Source organism: Aotus nancymaae, unplaced genomic scaffold (assembly GCF_030222135.1).
Source record: "Aotus nancymaae isolate 86718 unplaced genomic scaffold, 86718_ANA_hifiasm-v0.15.2.pri h1tg000131l, whole genome shotgun sequence".
Lineage (NCBI taxonomy): Eukaryota > Metazoa > Chordata > Mammalia > Primates > Aotidae > Aotus > Aotus nancymaae.
In genome coordinates this window covers 8,334,081-8,351,496 of record NW_026988546.1, presented here as the reverse complement: position 1 = coordinate 8,351,496, position 17,416 = coordinate 8,334,081, and the positions used below count along the sequence as shown (strand labels likewise).

Genomic DNA, 17,416 nt, shown 5'->3' with positions numbered 1-17,416 from the left:
CTGGCAGCTGCAGTATAATGTATGCTGTGGACACTCCAGCGTGGCACATGAAAGGAAGGCCATAATCTTCTATTTTCACTTCCAAGAAGGTGATGTTTACTGTGTACAAATTATGTTCCTGAAAAGAGACATAGCTTCTACAAAAGAAAAGAGCCAGTCACTAATACATGAGTTATATTTACCCAACATATTTTATAATCTGTTTTCTGGAGATAAAGTGCTTCCTTGGAGAACAGTTTGGACTATCATGTTATCCTAAGAATACTTTGCTGACTGGCCCAGTGAGGTATGTAGAATGTATATTTTCAAATTTGCATTTTCTTCTGCATGGTGTCAAGGATGTATGGTTCTGTTAGCTACAGACACCATCCTCAGTCCCACAGGCCCTTCCCCTATTCCTCTTTACATATCCTAACTTACCCACACTGCAGAACCCAATACAAGTTCCTCTGCTCTCTGACTTCATTAGTTTTATTTACACCACTCCATTTATACCACCATAACTTGAGTTTATATTCATTCAATTAGCTAATGATTATGCACTATCTTCCCTAAGAGTCCCCATTGGTGCTTCTTTAGTATAGTAATGAACTATTTCTTTCTTTTACTGTTGCAAAATACACATTTGTGTCATTTCAAATGTTTGCCTAGTATTCCCAGGGCATTAAGCTTTGAAGGCCTATGGTTCACAATATAACTGAATGGAAATGGGACTAACCTTAAGTAGTAGCGGAGAGAAATGGATCTTATTGCTCTCAGGGATACATATCTCCCTCACTATATGGTAGGTGGAATTGATAACACGAATCATTGAGAGGCAAAAACAGTAGGAGAAGGCAGAGACACCAGATTCACTTAGATGGAGAAACCCTTGACAGCTTTTAGATAATTCAGAAAAGCAAAACACCTACTCCACCCCTTCTCTGATTCGTTTGGATTCATTATAGTAAACATCCACTAAAGTGTTATTGACTCTCCAGCATCGTAGATTTGTATTATCCTTTGTGTCTGTTATATTGCAGTCCACAATCAGGGTGGTGCCTAAAAAAACAAAATCATCAATATTCAATGAAAATTCTATAAACTTTCAAATTTATTAATACCTGGATAACAAGTGCATCTTACTCTCGAGTCTTGAATACCTTTTGATTACCAGAAATACCCCCCAGGCTAATGTTAATCTACCTTTTTCTTTTCCTGGAGAGAAATCATGAGGAGCAAGTGGATTTCCAGGACATCCGTTGTAAACAGATACGCATACATTGCCAAACATCATCAAGTATACAAATGCCATGTAAAAATAATTTTACATGGCAGGAAAAGGGGAGGTGCTATTATGCCTATGTTAAGGATGCAAAAACTGAACTTTGGATAGATGGAGTGACTTACCCAAATTAATTAGAGGAAGAAATGAGATATTAACTCTAGATTTCTAACACCAAATCCAGTGATATTTTGACTTCAATAAATGTGACCCCAATGCTTTCCCTCTTTCCCTTATCCTGCCTCTACATGCATTCACAAATTATATTTCATCAGTTTATAGTCTCAGTGGATTTTCTCCCATGAGTATAGTAAATTGTAACATTCAAGGAGTGTCCTTTATTCTGTTTTTTTTTAAAAAAAAAAACTGGATTGTGAAATACAACACACATATATGAAAGAGTATAGAATAGAAATGTAGAGTTAATGAATTATCATAAAGCAAATATCCATACCATTTTCACCCCATCAAGAAAACAGGATATTGTCTGAATCCCAGAAGCAATGTCTTTTGTCTATATTTTAATCAAATTATTTGTGTTGTTTTTTGTTTATTTTTGTTTACTGTTCAGCTGTTTGAGTTCCTAATATATTCTGAATATTAACCCCTTGTCAGATGCATAGTTAACAAACATTTTCTCCCATTCTGTAGATTGTGTTTTCACTCTGTTGATTGTTTCTTTTATTGTGCAGAAGCTTTTTGGTTTGATATAATCACATTTATCTATTTTTACTTTCATTGTCTGTGCTTTTGAGGTCTTATCCAAAACATCCTTGCCCAGTCCAATGAAATGAACATTTCATTAACGTTTGCTTCTAGTAGTTTCATAGTTTCAGGTCTTATATTTAAGTCTTTAAATCATTTAAATCATTTCAAGTTGAGTTTTGAATATGTTAAAAGATAGGGGTCTAGTTTCATCCTTGTACATGTGGATATCCAATTTTCGCATCACCATTTATTGAAGAGACTGTCATTTGTTCAATGTGTGTTCCTGGCACTTTTGTCAAATATCCGTTGGAGGTTTATTTGTGTGTTTATTTCTGGACTCTATTCTGTTCCATTGATCTGTGTCTGTTTTCATGCTAATACTATGCTGTTTTAATTACTATAGCTTTTTAGTATATTTTGAAGTCATGTAGTGTGATGCCTCCAGCTTTGTTTTTGGTTTTTGGCCTTTTGGTCTTTTCCTCAAGATTGCTTTGACTATTCAGGGTATTTTGTGGTTCTATACAAATTTTAGGACTGTACCTTCTCTTTTTGTCAAAATAATGTCATTGGTATTTTAATAGGGATTGCACCGAATATTTCCTTTCCATACTTAGTTGCTTTTTTTGTAAGTTGCTTTCAGTAGTATGGACATTGTTTTTAGTTGCTTTTTTTGTAAGTTGCTTTCATTAGTATGGACATTTGAGCAATACTAATTTTTCCAATTCATGAACAAAGGATATTATATTCAAAGTGTTGAATGAAAATAAAAACTGCTATCCAGCAAAGCTATTCTTCAGAAATGTAAGAAAAATGAAGTCCCTTCCAGACAAGCAAAAACTGAGGGAACTTATTGTTACTAGACCAATTTTACAAAAAATGCCTAAGAAAATGATGCAACTGAAAGTGAAAGGATGATAATTACCACCATAAAGACATGTGAAAGCGCAAAACTAGCAGAGGTTCAAAATCAAATTCAGAATATTTCAATGCTATAATGGTGCTATGTAAATCTTTCAAGCCTCTAGTACTAAGTTTAAAGGTCAAAATGTTCAAAAATAACTACAGACACAATTAGTTATTAGGGAACACATAATCTAAAACGATGTGAATTAAGGCAACAAAAATATAAACTGTTAGGGGGAGGATAAATGTCTAGAGTATTTTTATGTGACCAAAGTTAAATTGTAATCAGCTTAAAATAGTCTATTATAATCACAAAATTCTTTGTGAAGAAACAAAGGATCTGAAAAACAACAAGAATACAACTAACAAAATGTCAGAAGGAGTCATGTTCTTACTGATCAATAATAATCTTGAATGTAAATAGATTAAATTTTCTAATTCAAAGACATATAGTGGCAAAATAGATTAAAAAACAAAAACAAACAAACAAACAAAAACCAAGAACCAACTATGTGCTGCCTACGAGAGACTTACTTTACTCACAGACTCACAGTAGGTCCAGTCGGGATACATACACATTGAAAGTGAAGAGATGAAAAAAGATATTCCATGCAAATGGAAAACAAAAGCAACCAGGAGTAGCTACACTTATATCAGGTAAAAGTTTAAAATTATAAGAAGAGACAAAGAAAGTTGTTATATAATAATCTAGTCTGTTGTTGAATTCTCAATTGCATTAATTTCATTCATTGATTTCTTAAGCTCAGATTTCTCTCTGGTTCTTTTTTTATAATATCTATCTCTGTTGAATTTCTTATTCAGATCATAAATTGTTTTTCTGATTTCATTGAATTATTTGCTTATATTCTCTTATTATCTAACTGGGTTTCCTTAAGATCATTATTTTGGATTCCTTTTCAGGCATTTAGTAAATTTTATTTTATTTGAGGTTTGTTACTAGAGAATTATTGAGCTCCTTTGAGATGTCATGTTTCCTGTTTTTTTCATGTTTCTTGTGTCCCTATGTTGATAGCCACACATCTGGTGCAACAATCACCTCTTCTAATTTTATGGAGGAGCTTTCTTAGAGAAATATTTTTTCTGTAGATGCATCCTAGCATGTCAGTTAAATAGGGCATGTTGGCTTTGGTTCTAGAGTCACAGAAGTGTAGTCTTCATGCAGTTTCTTCAGTTACAATCCACATCTGTAATATCTTTGAGTATCTCAGTGACCTAGGCTGCAAGAGTTTGCACTGGCAGTGGCATGGCTTTGCAGGCTGCTGGGCCACCAGGTTGGTTCTCAGGCCAAGGATGTGTGTGCACGCACAGTAGGTCCAATGGAAAAGGGGTGTGGCCTTGCCAAGGGCAAGACTGCTGGCCTGGTTCTCAGGCTGAGGGTGAGTATATACACCCTCATGGGTATGAGGGTGAGCAGAGTAGAACTGCTGGCCAGGGGAAGTTTCCCCATTGTGCAGGACTGCTTGTCCATACAGAAAGCAGGGCACTATGTACATTTGAGCATGAGGATCAGGGCTTATACTTCAAGTAACCAGGATTGTGGAGTTGTAGCCACCCATATGAACATGGTGGAATGATGGCAGAGCCTTGGGGGTGGAGAGATGCAGTGGCTACTGGCCCTGCATCAGTCACAACAGGACTCACTCTAACAGTAGCTACAATTTCAAGATAGTGCCATGCTGTAGCAGAGTTGGTCATGGGGGATAAGAGTGTGCATAAGGTAGTTTCCTGCACTGGAGGAATGCAGCCATGAGAACTCCAGGCTGCTCCCCACACTGCTCAGGGCCTGTGAGGACTGCAGATTTCTTCTGTAGCAAGAACTGCAGGTGTCTGTAGTACTAATGAAGGTTGCAGGGGCCTTCTGCTTACCTTTTTGCTGCAAGAAATTTCTCTTGACTCCAAGTCAATCTTGGTGGGGAAAACAGAGTTACAGAGAAAGGGTGATTTCCTCCCCTGTCTATGCTGCCATCCTGAGTTTCTATGTTCCTCAGGGACTCCATCATTTCTATGCTGTACTCTAGTGCTCTCCTTCAGACACTTTAATCAAAATGTAGCTATTTATTTGATATTTTGGCCCTTTTGTAGGGGAATTAGTGCTAGAAACCCCTAGTTAGCAATCTTGTTGACATACTAGTGATCTATATTTTTATAATACATTTTAATACTTACAAGGAAATGGCTCCCTTTTCTCTTCTATTGAGTTTTTCTTGGTTAACTCTTTCCAGCATTTTTGACAGAAATTTTAGAAATGCTTTGACAAGTTTTAGGATATTCAGTAAAATTTAATTGGTATTATATTAAACTTGAATTATTAATCTACGAGAAATAACATTTTAATACTGTTTCTATTTAGAAACATCTTTTGGAATTTCACTAAAACACATATTATTTTTTGTTCCACTTTAAAATGTTACATTTTTAATCATGTAGACAAGTCTTTCTAATTTCTTGTTCAGTTGTTCCTTACTATTTTGTTACTTGTATTGCAAATGTGAATGCCATTTTCCCCAATTACGAAATATATGCTATTTTAGGCATGTAAAAATTCTATTAACTTTGAGTGTTTATTTTGTATTAAAATAACATTAGTAAGCAAATGCTAGTGATTATAGTTTTTTACTTAACTTTGTTAAAATTTCTAAGTAGAAACCAACAGATCAAGTTTTACAAATTCTATCTTCCTTCCTCTAAGACTTCTAAAACTCCCTCTCTTGCCTTTTAATTATCTAAACACATTGGCTAGAATTTATAAAGGCAAGAATGGGAAAGGAAGTCAATTAAGAGAGATAAAATAGCCAAATTTGTCTTTTAAGACTATTCATATAGTGAGTAATGTGTAGTCAGTTATCCTTTATTATGGGCATTATTATTTCCTTGAAAGTTTAAAAGAAGTATTCTAAAAACATATGGACCTAGTAGTTTTTAAACAGATTTCATCTCTTTATCATTTGTTGTTTTATATATACTTTCCTATATTTCTAAATGTTTTATATGTGATTGTCTCTGCATTTAGGGGATTAGATTTGCTGGAACTTTATCTTTCTCCTCCATCCCCACCATAGCTCTTCTGCCCTTAACCAACTCTGGGACAGACTGTACTGGCTTATTTTCCTTTAATAAATTCATTATTTTCTACTTTTATTCTTGTTGTTTAGTTGGTCTTTTTATAGAATCAAATGGTTAATTGTATATTTTAATTATTTCTACACTTAATAATAGTGTTATTTAAACATATAAACTTGTTTGGAGTACAGCATTGGTCATACGCCATGAAATTTGATATGAAGTATTTTCACTCTCATTATTTTCTAATATTCTTTAACTATAGCTTTGGTTCACTAACCAAAAATGCAATAATTGAAAGATGGATTTTTTTGCTGTTGTTTAGATTTTTAAATTTTGTTTAGTTTTAATTGACAATAATTATATATATTTATGGGTACAATGTGATGTTTTGATATATGTTTATATTATAGAATAATTAAATCAAACTAATCAACAAAGCCATCACTTCACATACTTAATGAGTGTGATTATTTTATTGTTTTGGTTTAGTTATAAATTTTTACATTCACTGCATCATGATTATACCCCATGATCTATACAATTTCTCTTTTGGACTCTGAGTTTTACATAGATGTTTCTGAAAGTGATCTATGTATCAGACTCATTACTTTTACTCTATTATTCTAACCATGTAGAATCTTACTTTCCTAGTAAATTTCTCAAAGCAAGAGTATGTTAAAGTCTCTCGCTACAACTGAAACAATTGTGTTGTTTTATGTATTATATTTTTGAGACTTTTAGCATTATGTACTTTGATACACTACTATTTGACACATATAACTTTCTATTTTGGGAGGTGTTGGAATTTTTGCTTAATTTCTTCAGATGTTATACAACATATTTATTTTACTAGTGATTATTTTTAAGTTTTAAAGAATAATTTGACCCCTTTTTTCTAGTTAGATCACAAACTGAGACAATGGTTATTGATCCTTTTCGATGTAGATTAAGCAATACAATATAATAATTTTTTTCACTCCTTTAATATACCCTGCAGTGTGAGAGAATATAATCCAGAACTCCTGGTCAATATTATTTAATAGTAGTTTTATATTATATTATGTATTGTCTTTTTCAAGAATATTTGCATTTTCATTGCCTTTGCATAAATGAATTTATAGTCATCACTTTAGGCCCATAGTGTTCACTGCCAGACTTCTTCGCCACCACAACTTTTCCAGGCTTCAGCTCTCTGGTGTTTTATTTTGATTCCTCTCCCCATGAGCTCAGTCAGGAATATCCAAAGCTGGAAACTAGGTGTGTATGGGATTTATCTTCATCCTTAATGTTTACAATATTCACCAGGATAAGCAGACATAATAACCTCTTCCCCTAGTGATTTCAATGGCTTCAATGATTTTACTCACCTAGCTGTACTTCAATTGAATTATTTTTTGGATAAATGATTTTAGGGATACTTCCTCCATATTCAACTCTTTCTGTTAAGAAATCATACCCACAGGAAATTGTATTAGAATCACATGACACATTCCCAAAAACTTTGATGCAATAACATGAAGCCCTGCAAAGCAGACCATCAATCAGCTCTGTCGAAGAAAAATCAAAACCCACAATGTGACAAAATCTCACTCCATAAATACACATTTTCAACTGGAAGTAATTGAATTGCCAAAAAAAAAAAGCTAGAAGCTGAGCTATGAGGAGAGTTCACTTTGGCCATTATATTTTGGTATAAACTATATATTATATTGTTTATAATATAAACTAGTAAGCTTGTATAATAAAATTTCATTACCTAATAATCCAATAACACTTTTCAAGTAGTGGCTTTAAGCAAAGGCCTGGCTTAGGTGCTAGCTTGAGAGAAATAGGAACCCTCTTGTTTTACCTTCAAAAAAACTCCCTCATGCCATTCCTATTCCAAGACAACCATTAATCTGTTTTCTACTTCTATAGTTTCGTCCTTTTAAGAATGTTATATAGATGGGAAAATACATAATATCATGTTTTTGAATTACTTTAAAATAGTCTTTAAAATTGGTGGGAGTGGGTAGAGGTAAAGATGAAAAATGTCTAACCAGAAGTTGATAATTGTCAAAATTGGGTGAGAGATCCATGAGGGTTCATCACATCTTCAGTTTTAATCTTTCTCCTCCAACTCTGCATTTCCATATTCTTTTATATCCCTTCCTCTTCTATTATTGTTCCAGCTCTTTCATCCTACCACCAAACTTTAGCTTGTCTCCCTGTATTGACTCCCTGGACTCCCTGTCCCTGAGTCTTTCTCTACTTCTTTCCTCTCCCATTTGTCTACCAAAATTTAACAATCATCTACTTAGTTCCATTATTCCTCCTTTATATTTGGGGTGGGATATGGAAAAGTTGTAAGAGAGGAGCTAGGAAAAATACAAAAATACATATCTTTTATGATGGCAATAATAATTATATATTCCACAAACTATTTAAATGCACCATGTCTCAAACAAAGTTATCCCCAGCTAGTTAATGTAACGTCACCCACTAGAACACACATATGTAAAATCCAAAAACCATTCTAGGCAACAGCTTTTCTTTCACCTTCTTCAACTTATCAATTACCAAATTCAACTATTTTTACCTCCTCATTTCTCAGTCTGTCTTTTTCTTCATTCCTAAGCCTTCTATTTTCCACTCTTTTTCTAAGCAATCTCATTCACACCCACCTCTTCAAATATCATTTCAGGGCAAATGACTTTAAAGGTCATATCTCCAGTCCTTCCTCTAAGCTCCAGGCCCACACAAGCCATAACCTACTCTGGATCTCCACCATCCAAGGGCACCTCATACTACTCAATGCAGCAATCACCAAACTCATGATCTCACTCCTAAATCTGGTTTTCCTCCAAAGCTATTTTATTTCACTAAATAGCATCACCATCCAGTCAATAGCACATGTCAAAAAGCCTAGTTAACTTTTTTGACCATGCCATATTTCTCCCCATATTCAGCCCAACACTAAACCCTGTGGGTTTTACCTCTTAAGATGCCCTGAACCCATCCATATCTCTCCATCTTCAATGATAGCATGTTACCTGTGCCTTCATGCCTTACCTGCACTTCTGCACCTGCACTTCTGATCCACCCTGCAATGGATCATTCTGTGCACAGCAGTCAGTCTGCTGTTTCAGAAATGAGAATCAAGCCATGCTATTCTTCTACTTTCAATCTGTCTGGCTGTCTGTCATTGCTTTTAGAATAAAATTCATACTACTTACCCTGAATTGCTGGTTCCTACTTCATCTTGGCCCCTGACTACTTATCCAACCTCATCACTTACCATAATTTCTCTCATTCATCATCACTCTAACCCTGATTTCTACTCTTCAGATACTCCAAGTTCCCTCTCTTACCAGGGCCTTCACATTTGCTACTTCCTCAGTCTGGAAAAAATCTCCCAACTCTATCACTCACATAATGCTTCCTGACCATCAACATGACTATTATCAGAAAGCTTTCTCCGAGCCACTGCCTTCTCACCAGGCCCTCATCTGTTCGATCTCAGATTTTTCCTTTTCTTCATTTCATCTTTCCTCTTTCATCTTTCATCTTTCATTTCTTACACGTCTTATTAGTGAGTTATCTGATTAATCTCCGCCTCCCCTCCCTCTCAGACTTCAGGCTTCATCAGAGGAGTGGTACTGGCTGCTTTCTTCACCACTAAGTTCTCTCTGCCTGGCACAGAACCTATCTTTGTTCAGTACTCAGCAAAGAGTTCTTAAATGATTGCTTTAAGAAGAAATCACCCATGGCCTTCTCCCAATTTGGGACTAACAGGACTCTTTTGGATATTTTATCAGCCTCGTAAGTGGTCTCCAAGCTGCAAAGCCTTCTTCACCTCTGGCTTCCATCCATCTCAATACTGATGTCTCCCAAAACAAATGCAGCCCCAGGACTCTGCACTTGCACAGGCCCTTCAGTGGCTGCATGGTAAAGCCTATGCATAAGCAGCCCCCTGGACCTTGTCCCTGTTTAACTCCATGGTCTCGTCTCCCACCCTCCCTACCAGATACTCACATAGGCTCTAACAAAATCATTTTAGATCCAACATAAACATAATGCTTAACACTTCCATGCTTTGTCCTACAATGTTCTCTCTGTTCTCTCTGCCTAGAGACCCCTTCTCACTTTTATGAATCATATTCATTCTTTACTTTTATGAATCCTATTCATTCTTTGAAATTCGCCTGGGAACTCCTTTCCTCTTGGAAAGCCTTCCCAGACCATTTGCTTGCCACCCATGGCTCCTTCTTATTCTTTTCCTACTCCCCAGACACTGTCTATGACTCTACCCTTAGCACATGATATTAAAATGATCCATTTAATCTCCAGATTCATCACCACCAGGCTGACAGTTTCTCAGTAGAAGAAACAATGCTTTTCATTTTTTAATTATCAGGCCATACCATAATACTGGCATAAAACAGATCATAAATAAATGTTTATTGAACATGAAGTAGAGACTACTGAACCCAGTTACTTCCTAAGGGATTCTTCATTTTACCTGACAAATTTCACCTTTCAAATTTTTCCTTCAGTTACTAATGTAAAATTAATTCATTAGAGTAGTTAATCATTTGGTTAATAAATAGATTAACCAGTTAATAAATAGATTAACCAGTGCCTGGTCTAGGCCAGGCACTGAGCTCAGTGCCAGGGATTCAACTGTGAACAAGATGAGGAAGGTGCTTTTTTCAGAGAGATAATGGTCAGCATAAAACCCAAATGCATGAAAATCAAAACATCTTATACAATTAATTTTCTTAATTACTGTGCTTTTAGTGAGAATAATTAAAATTGAAGACCACCCAAAAATATTTAAATCAAGTGAGCAGTTGCAGCAAAGAACATGGAAGGACTAGAAAGGAAGAGCTCTCTGGGAGAACAGCTGGAAGACAGGGAGTCAATGGACCATACAGAGTAAAGGGCCCTGTCCTGCAAAGGCAGCAGGGAGCCATCCATGCTGAGCAGATCCCCTTAGGGATCCAAACCATCCAGAAATAGCTCAGTCTCCCCAAGTACTCTGAAGTGTGATGGAAACTAATGACAAATAGGAAGGTCTACATCAAAGAAGTATTGAGCCTTTTGCTCTTCTCATCTAGATGCGTAAATATGGAAAACAACTTTCTACCAAAGAAAGAGCAAAAGGTGCCACAGCAGGAACTCCTTGACTTCTTGCCCAGTGTGTTTGGAAAAACCAATGCTGGCCTGGGCACTGAATGCCAGAGTTCTGGCTCTGTTTCTGACAATAACCAGCTTTGTGACCTTCAGTAAGTTGCTCCCCTCCTGGACCTCTGTAAAATTTACGGCTTGGGGAGAGAAAGTGGAGCAAGACGGCAGAATAGAAGAGTCCACCAATTGTCTCCCCTACAAGAACATCAAGTTAACAACTATCTACACAGAAGAAACACCTTCGTCAGAACCAAAAATCACTTATAGTATCTGGCTTTAACTCTGTATCGAAGAAAAGGACACTAACAAGACAGAAAAAACAGTCCTCAATCACCAATGCCACCCTCCCCAGTCCTCGACAGTGGAGGCATGGGACTGAGAGTGTTGCTGGTTGCTGGGGGAAGAAGAACACAGCAATTGTGAGGCACTGAACTCGGTGCTGTCTTGTTAGAGCAGAAAGGAAAACTGGATCAAACTCAGTTGCCACCGGCCCATGGAGGGAGCATTTAAAACAACCTAGACAGAGGGGAATTACTGATCCAGTGATCAGCACTTGAGTTCCCGCAGATCTTACCACCAAAAGCTAAAGTGCTCTGGGTCTTGAAGTAAACTTGAGAGGCAGTCTGGGCCACAGGGACTGCAATCCTTAGATGAGTCCTAGTGCTGCCAGAGACAATGGACTGGAGTGGGGAATGCAATATACCTCAGTGTTCCCATCTAGGGCAGCCAAGGGAGTGTGGGCATCACCCCTGTTTATCACCCCAGACTTCACAGCTTGCAGCTCTAAAAGAGGCACTTTCCCTCCGCTTAAGGAGAGGAGAGGGAAGAGTGGAGAGGACTCCATCCTGCATCTTGGATACCAGCTCAGTCACAGCAAGAGAGGACAATGATCAGAGTCATGAGGCCCATGTTCCAGGCCTCCCAGACAACATTTCTAGACACACCATGGGCCAAAGGGGACCCGCTGCCTTAAAGGAAAGGATTCAGTCCTGGCAGCATTCATCACCTCCTGACTGAAGAGCCCCTGTGCCCTGAATAATCAGAAGCAATTTTCCAGGTACTACACTGAATGCCTTGCATGAGCCTCTGAAACTTGCTGGCTTCAGGTGAGACTCAGCACATTACCAGCTGTGGTGGTTATAGGGCAAAACTCCTTTTGCTTGAGAAAAGCAGAGGGAAAAGTTTGTCTTGCACTTTAGGTACTAGCACAGCCACAGGCGGGTAGATCACGAAGCAGGCTCTTGAAGTCTCTGATTCTAGGACTTGAATCTTGGATGGCACTTCTGCACATGCCTGGAGCCAGAAGGGAGCCCACTGTCCTAAAAAGTGAGTCCCACGCAAGGCAGCATTCACCACAAGCTGATTTAAGAGCTGTTGGGCCTTTTAAGTACTCCTTGTGGCTGGCGGTGGTGGTGGTTATGGATAGCGAAGCTCTTCTGCCTTTGGAAAAGGGAGGGAAGAGTGGGAAGGACTACATCTTGTGGTTTCACTGCCAGCTCAGCTGCAGTACAAAAAAACACTTGCTAGACTTCTAAGGTTTGTTTACTCTAATCCCTGACTCCTAGACGGCACCTCTGGATCCACCCAGGGCCTGAGAGACCTCACCAGTGGCAATCAGCTCTGATGGGAGGAACACAGGCCTGGCTGGCTATGCCACCAGCTGACTGTAGAGCACCAGGGCCTAAGCAAACATAAGCAGAAGCCAGGGAGTGGGTAAAGCAGGCCTTGGGTAAGATCCAGTGCTGTGCTGGTTTCAGGTCTGACCCAGCAGTCATAGTGGTCGCGGCCACAGGGGTGCCTGTGTCACACCACCCTTAGCTTTAGGTGGCTCAGAAAAGACAGAGAGACTGGTTTGTTTGGGAGAAAGTAAGGAAAGAGAACCAGTCTCTGCCTAGTATCAGGAGAATTCTCTCGGATATTGTCCAAGATCATCAAGGCAGTATTTCCACAAGTCTGCAAGAACCACAGCATTACTGGGCTTAGGGTGCCACCTAAAGCAGATACAGCTTAGATCAAAACACTTGAACCCTTTTGAATATCTGGAAGGCTTTCCCAAGAAGGACAACTACAAATAAGCCAAAACAGTGAAGACTACAATAGTTACCTAACTCTTCAATGCTCAGACACTGAAGAACATCTACTAGCATCAACATCATCCAGGAAAATATGACCTCCTCAAATGAATTAAGTAAGACACCAGGGGCCAATCCTGGAGAAACAGATATATGTGATGTTTCAGACAGATAATTCAAAATAGCTGTGTTCAGGAAAGGCAAAGAAATTCAAGGTAACACAGAAAAGGAATTCAGAATTCTATCAGATAAACAAGGAGATTGAAATAATTTTTCAAAAATCAAGTAGAAATTCTGGAAATGGAAAAATGCAATTTGCATTTTAAAGAATGCATCAGAGTCCTTTAATAGTGGAATGTATCAAGCAGAAGAAAGAATTAGCAGACTGGAAGACAGGCTATCTGAAAATACACAGCCAAAGGAGATGAAATAAAAAAGAATAAAAAACAATAAAGCATGCATGCAGGATCTATAAAATAGCCTCAAAAGGGCAAATCTAAGAGTTATTGGCCTTAAAGAGGAGGTAGAGAAAGAGAAAAGAGTAGAAAGTTTATTCAAAGGGATTATAACAGAGAACTTCCCAAACCTAGAAAATGATATCAGTACTCAAATACAAGAAGGTTGTAGAACACCTAGCAGACTTAATCCGAAGGAGACTACCTCAAGGCATTTAATAATCATACTCCCAAAGGTGAAGGATAAAGAAAGGGTTCTAAAACAGCAAGAGAAAAGAACAAGTAGCATACAATGGATTTCTTTTTTTTTTTTTTTTTTTTTTGAGACGGAGTTTCGCTCTTGTTACCCAGGCTGGAGTGCAATGGCGTGATCTCGGCTCACCACAACCTCCGCCTCCTGGGTTCAGGCAATTCTCCTGCCTCAGCCTCCTGAGTAGCTGGCATACAATGGATTTCTAACACATCTAGCAGCAGACTTTTTAGTGGAAACCTTATAGGGCAGGAAAGAGTGTCATAACACATTTTAAAAACGTTTACCTTAGAATAGTATATCCACAAAAATAACCTTCAAACATGAAGAAGAAACAGACTTTCCTAGGCAAACAAAAACTACAAAAATCAACACCAAACTGTCCTACAAGAAATGTTCAAGGGAGTAATTCAATCAGAAAGAAAAGGGCATTAATGAGCAGTAAGTAAATGCCCGAAGGTACAAAACTCACTGGTTATAATAAGTACACAGAAAAACACAGAATATTTTAACACTGTAACTGTGGTGTGAAACTATTCTTATCCTAAGTGGAAAAACTAAATGATGAACCAATTAAAAGTAATGACTACAACAACTTTTCAAGATGTGGTCAGTACAATACAATATAAATAGAAGCAACAAGTGGGCGAAGGATATGAACAGACACTTTACAAAAGAAGACATACATGAGGCCAAAAAGCATATGAAAAAATGCTCATCATCACTGGTCATTAGAGAAATGCAAATCAAAACTACATTGAGATACCATCTCACACCAGTTAGAATGGCGATCATTAAAAAATCTGGAGACAACAGATGCTGGAGAGGATGTGGAGAAATAGGAACACTTTTACACTGTTGGTGGGAGTGTAAATTAGTTCAACCGTTGTGGAAGACAGTGTGGCACTTCCTCAAGGACCTAGAAACAGAAATTCCATTTGACCCAGCAATCCCATTACTGGGTATATATTCAAAGGATTATAAATCGTTCTACTATAAGGACACATGCACACAAATGTTCATTGCAGCACAGTTTACAATAGCAAAGACCTGGAACCAACCCAAATGCCCATCGATGATAGACTGGACAGGGAAAATGTGGCACGTATACACCATGGAATATTATGAAGCCATCAAAAACGATGAGTTTGTGTCCTTTGTAGGGACATGGATGAACCTGGAAACCATCATTCTCAGCAAACTGACATGAGAACAGAAAATCAAACATCGCATGTTCTCACTCATAAGCGGGTGTTGAACAATGAGAACACATGAACACAGGGAGGGGAGCACTACACACTGGGGTCTGCTGGGGGAAATAGGGGAGGAACAGCGGCAGGTGGGGAGTTGGGGAGAGATAGCATGGGGAGAAATGCCAGATATAGGTGAAGGGGAGGAAGGCAGCAAATCACACTGCCACGTGTGTACCTATGCAACAATCTTGCATGTTCTTCACATGTACCCCAAAACCTAAAATGCAATAAAAATAAAAAATAAAAATAAAAAAATAAATAGAAACAACAAAAAGTTAAAAAGCAGAGGGATAAAGTTAAAATGTAGAATTTTTATTAGTTTTCTTTTTCCTTGTTTATGCAAACAATATTAAATTGTCATCAGGTTAAAACAATGGGTTAGAAAATAATATTTACAAGCTTTCTTTTTGCTTGTTTGTTATGCAAACAATATTAAGCTGTTATCAGGTTAAAATAATCGATTATAAAATAATATTTTGAATTTTCATGGAAACCTCAAACCAGAAAACATACAATAGAGACACTAAAAAGCAGGAAACCAAATCGTATCACCAGACAAAATCACCTTCGCTAAAAGAAGACAGGAAGGATTTAAGAAAGGAGGAAGAGACGACCACAAAACAAGCAGAAAACAAATGTCAGGAGTAAGTTCTTATCTATCAATAATAACATTAAATGTAAATGGACTAAACCCTCCAATAAAGAGACATAGAATGGCTGAATGAATAAGAAAATAAGACCCATTGATTGTTTCCACACTTCACCTATAAAGACACACATAGACTGAAAAGAAAAGGGATGGAAAAAGATATTCCATGCCAATTGAAAACAAAAAAGAGCAAGAGTAGCTATAATTAGAGAAAATAGATTTCAAGACAAAAACTATTTAAAAAAAAGGCAAAGAAGGTCACTGTATAAAGATAAAAAGGTCAATTCAGCAAGAGGACATAACACCCAACACTGAAGCACTGAGATATAAAAGCAAACATTATTAGAGCTAAAGAGAGAGACAGGCTCCCATACAATAAAAGCTGGAGACTTCAATATTCCACTTTCAGCACTGGACAGATCTTCCAGACAGAAAATCAACGAAGAAACATCTGACTTAATCTGCACTATTTGGTCTGAGAAACAAATTTCTTAAGCAATACTACATAAGCACAAAATGGACAAATGGGATCACATCAAGTTAAAAAGCTTCTGCACAGCAAAGGAAAGTATCAACAAAGCAAAAAGAGGAGGAGAAAATATTTGCAAACCACCCATTGGGATTAATAACCAGAATGTTATAAGGAGCTCAATCAACTCTATAGAAAAACACACACACACACACACACACACACACAATCTGATCAAAAAAATGGGTAAAAGACCTGAATAGACATTTCTCAAAATAAGACATACAAATGGCAAACAGGCATATGAAAAGGTGCTCTACATCACTGGTCAGCAGAGAAGTAGGAATCAAAACTACAGTAAGATCATCCCAACCCAGTTAAAATGGCTTATATCCAAAAGACAGGCAATAACAAATGTTGCTGAGGATGTGGAGAAAAGAGAACCCTTGTACACTGTCAGTGGGAATGTAAATTAGTATAACCACTATGAGAAGAGTTGGAAGGTTCCTCAAAAAATTGAAAATTGAGCAACCATGTGATCCAGCAATCCCACTGCTGAGTGTAAACCCAAAAGAAAGGAAATCGGTGTATTGAAGAGATAACTGCACTCTGATGTTTGTTGCAGCACTGTTTACAATGGTGAAGATTTGGAAGCAACTTAAGTGTCCATTAACAGACAAACAGAAAAAAACAATATGGCACACATACACAAGGGAGTACTATTCAGTCATAAGAAAGAATGAGATCCTGCCATTTGCAACTACATGGATAGAACTGGATCATTATGTTAAGTGAAATAAGCCAGGCACAGAAAGACAAACATCACATGTTCTCACGTATTTTTGGGTTCTAAAAATCAAAACAATTGAACTCATGGACATAGAGAGTAGAAGGAGGGTTACCAGAGGCTGGGAAGTGTAGTAGGGGGAATGAGGGGAGAAGTGAGGATGGTTAATGCGTACAAAAAAATAGAATGAATAAGACCTACTATTTGATAGCACAATAGGGTGACTATAGTCAATAATAACTTAAGGGTACATTTTTAAATAACTTAAAGAGGGTAATTGAATTATTTGTAAATCAAAGGATAAATGCTTGAGAGGATGGATACCCCATTCTCCATGATGTGATTATTACACA

The 17,416-nt window shown here is 37.4% G+C and overlaps 1 protein-coding gene across 5 annotated transcripts in view; it reads right to left on the bottom strand.

The window, feature by feature from the left end:
* Positions 1–17,416, bottom strand: part of IL1RL2 (interleukin 1 receptor like 2) — a 54,555-nt gene that overhangs the window by 19,904 nt on the left and 17,235 nt on the right. For 2 of the 5 annotated variants that reach the window (XM_021677398.2, XM_012471514.2), the window contains 3 exons: positions 7,327–7,398; positions 912–1,041; positions 1–137 (listed from right to left, as the gene is read on the bottom strand). The exons of 1 other annotated variant lie outside the window; for it this stretch is intronic. In XM_021677398.2, the coding sequence (XP_021533073.1) occupies positions 1–137; positions 912–1,041; positions 7,327–7,398 (339 nt within the window). The remainder of the gene's footprint in view (positions 138–911; positions 1,042–7,326; positions 7,399–17,416) is intronic. 2 more of the 5 variants (XM_021677399.2, XM_012471515.3) reach the window with 1 other exon arrangement.